This window comes from Lottia gigantea, assembly GCF_000327385.1.
Source record: "Lottia gigantea unplaced genomic scaffold LOTGIsca_58, whole genome shotgun sequence".
Taxonomy (NCBI): domain Eukaryota; kingdom Metazoa; phylum Mollusca; class Gastropoda; family Lottiidae; genus Lottia; species Lottia gigantea.
Window position 1 is genome coordinate 363,115 of NW_008709979.1, and position 2,829 is coordinate 365,943.

A 2,829-nucleotide genomic window follows, 5' to 3' on the forward strand; every position below is an offset into this window, starting at 1 on the left:
CCATAAACTTGGTAATATTTTCAGATTGGTATTGTTGGACGTACTGGAGCAGGTAAAAGTTCTCTAATGTCAGCTCTATTCAGATTAGCTGAACCTAATGGTAAAATATTTATAGATGGTTGGGATGTATTACAGATTGGACTAGATGAATTGAGAAAGAAAATATCTGTCATACCACAAGTAGGTGTTTTCATTGAAAGAATTAAACAAGAATTTTTCATATTCCACCTGTTATTGGCTAAACTTCTGAGCATTGATCTGTCATGGATTATCTCTATTTATTTATCTCTATTTTTAGGACCCAGTATTATTTAGTGGAACTTTAAGATATAATCTAGATCCTTTTGATGAATATAGTGATGAAAGACTCTGGAACGCTCTGGATCAGGTATAGACTTCTTCGCCAATATACAAAATCCATTATTAATTAGATTTAGATTTATTGAAATGAATTGTTTAAAGATTTGAATAAAGTTGAAAACATGTCAAAAAAAGGACGTCAAAAATTTGCAACATTATCTCAAAGATTAGATTTGTCAAAAGAAAACAGTTCATGGAATACAACAAACTATTGTTAAAATGAAAGAGGAGCATCTTATTACTTAGTTTATATAAATTGTAAACATATCTGTCATTATAATCAGACAAGTAATTTTTTTTATTTGTGCAAATATTTTTTCTATCATATAACTTGTGATCAACATTGATAATACTGATTTGGTCTATATATGTATTCTATTTAGGTACAACTGAGAGAAAAGGTAGCAAAAACACAAGATAATTTATATATGGAGATGTCTGAAGCTGGTCAAAATTTTAGTATTGGACAAAGACAACTGGTTTGTCTAGCTAGAGCATTATTAAGATATAATACGGTATTAGTTTTAGATGAGGCTACAGCACATGTGGATTCACAGTACGTATTTACTAAAAAGCCTACAATAATATTCAATTATCAGAATTCCATGGCAACATATCAATACAACTTGTGTATATGAAACTAATTCATGTCTATAGAAAATATGAAATTCTTCTTTTAATTACAGAACTGATGACTTAATTCAAGGTACAATCCGAGCTAAATTTATAAATAGTACAGTTTTAACTATAGCTCATAGATTACATACAGTGATGGACTGCGATAGAATACTGGTAAGTGATCATTTTACTGCTCAAATAAGTATCAAGAAGGCAACAACCTTAAATATTACTTGCAAATGTCTGTATATTGTAAGTCTATGGTGAGCTTGACATAATTAATGTTAGCAGTTTTCTAATTTACACTTAAAGCCTTTTTTGTCAAATGACATTGCTGGATATCAGGTAGTTTGATAACAAGCATATTTAGAGCTCACTATAAACTATTGGTATTCCATTTGACTGCTGATCCATCTCAGTCAAGTATAAGTCTTAGTATTATCATTATAACTTTCTGTCGGTATTATTCCTGTCAGATATGGTCATTTATAATTCCAAGACCCCGTTAAGTTTTAGTTGATCATTTTCTAGGTTTTATCTGATGGTGAAGTAAAGGAATTTGATACACCTTATAATCTACTACTGGATGATGATGGATACTTTACAAATTTGGTTGAGCAGACAGGACCTAATCAGTCAGCTGAATTACGTCAGATGGCAAAATTAGCAAATTTTAGCCGCCTATCAGCAAGTATTTTGTTAGAGGAAGCTGTAATGAAAGCAGATCGTCATTTATCAAATAGTCGTTCTAGTTTGACTAAAAGTATCAAATCTAGAAACAGCATCAGTCGCAAAGATTCACAAAGACGAAGTAGGCCAGATCTGCAAGACAAGGATTTTAAGTCATCAAAACAAAATTCCCCTGCCCCTGTGAAATCAAAAGACATTATCTGTACAGCAAAGTCTACTTCTTCTCTGAAAGACAGTGATAATCCTATACAAAATGGCAGTCCACCTTCTTCTCCCCCTTCAGCTAGTCTCCAGATTTCTACCAATATAGATAACTCTACCGGAAATTCACATCAAAGTTTCACTTGTCATCCACCGCAATCCTCATCAAACAGTTGTCCATCTAATTCTAAAATAGATTCAGTGAAGTCAACTGACAAAGTGGATAAGGGTGAAAAAGAAGTTATGGTTTAACTATGAACTTGATTTTCCAGTACATCGAATCATTATTGTGAGTGTGTTTAAAGATGGGTTCCCTTATTTTCATTTATGAAAATGAAAATGTTAATACCTATATGAATAGAAAGCAGAAGTGTTCTAATGACTTGGAAAAATACCAGTTTGTCTAACCTGTCCACAATTAATTCATAATTAGCTAAATTAGATGAGAATTACCAGCTCAATTCCAATTCCAATCAAGAGAGGTCAAAATTCTTTTTTTGTTTATCCAGACTGTTCATACATGAAAATACATGAGGATTCATTAGAAACACTAATTAATAAATTCCTTTGTTTAATTTGACACTAAAAAATTAAACCTATCTTTAAAGGTGGACTGGCTATGTTATACCTGCATTTTACTGCTGTTAGCAATTAGATTATTACCAAAAATTTTAAGGTCTTTACAGTAGTGTCATTTTGATGATGAAGAGATTTTATTCATAAGACTTTTCATTTCCATGTATTAAAAAAATAAATCATATGTATACTTATGAACATCAGAAATGTCAGTTATATTGTTTAATGCAACATTCTTTTGATTAAAAAACAAGTAGGCTACCTCTTAGAGTTTATTTTTAGCTTTATATTCTTACAAATATTGTTTTTACTGTACTATTATCTCAAAAAAAAGGCCAGTGTGTGGACCAAGAGCAACAATTATTAATAAAGTTTAATCTTTTT

General features: G+C 30.9%; 1 protein-coding gene across 1 annotated transcript; it reads left to right on the forward strand.

Moving 5' to 3' along the window:
• Positions 1–21: 21 nt before the first annotated feature.
• LOTGIDRAFT_96503 (hypothetical protein) lies at positions 22–1,638 on the forward strand (the record flags this gene model as incomplete). Its single annotated transcript, XM_009063460.1, has 5 exons — positions 22–180; positions 299–388; positions 744–916; positions 1,047–1,152; positions 1,510–1,638. Coding segments are annotated over 5 exons (657 nt in total), but the record flags the coding sequence as incomplete, so codon positions are not given.
• Positions 1,639–2,829: the final 1,191 nt, after the last annotated feature.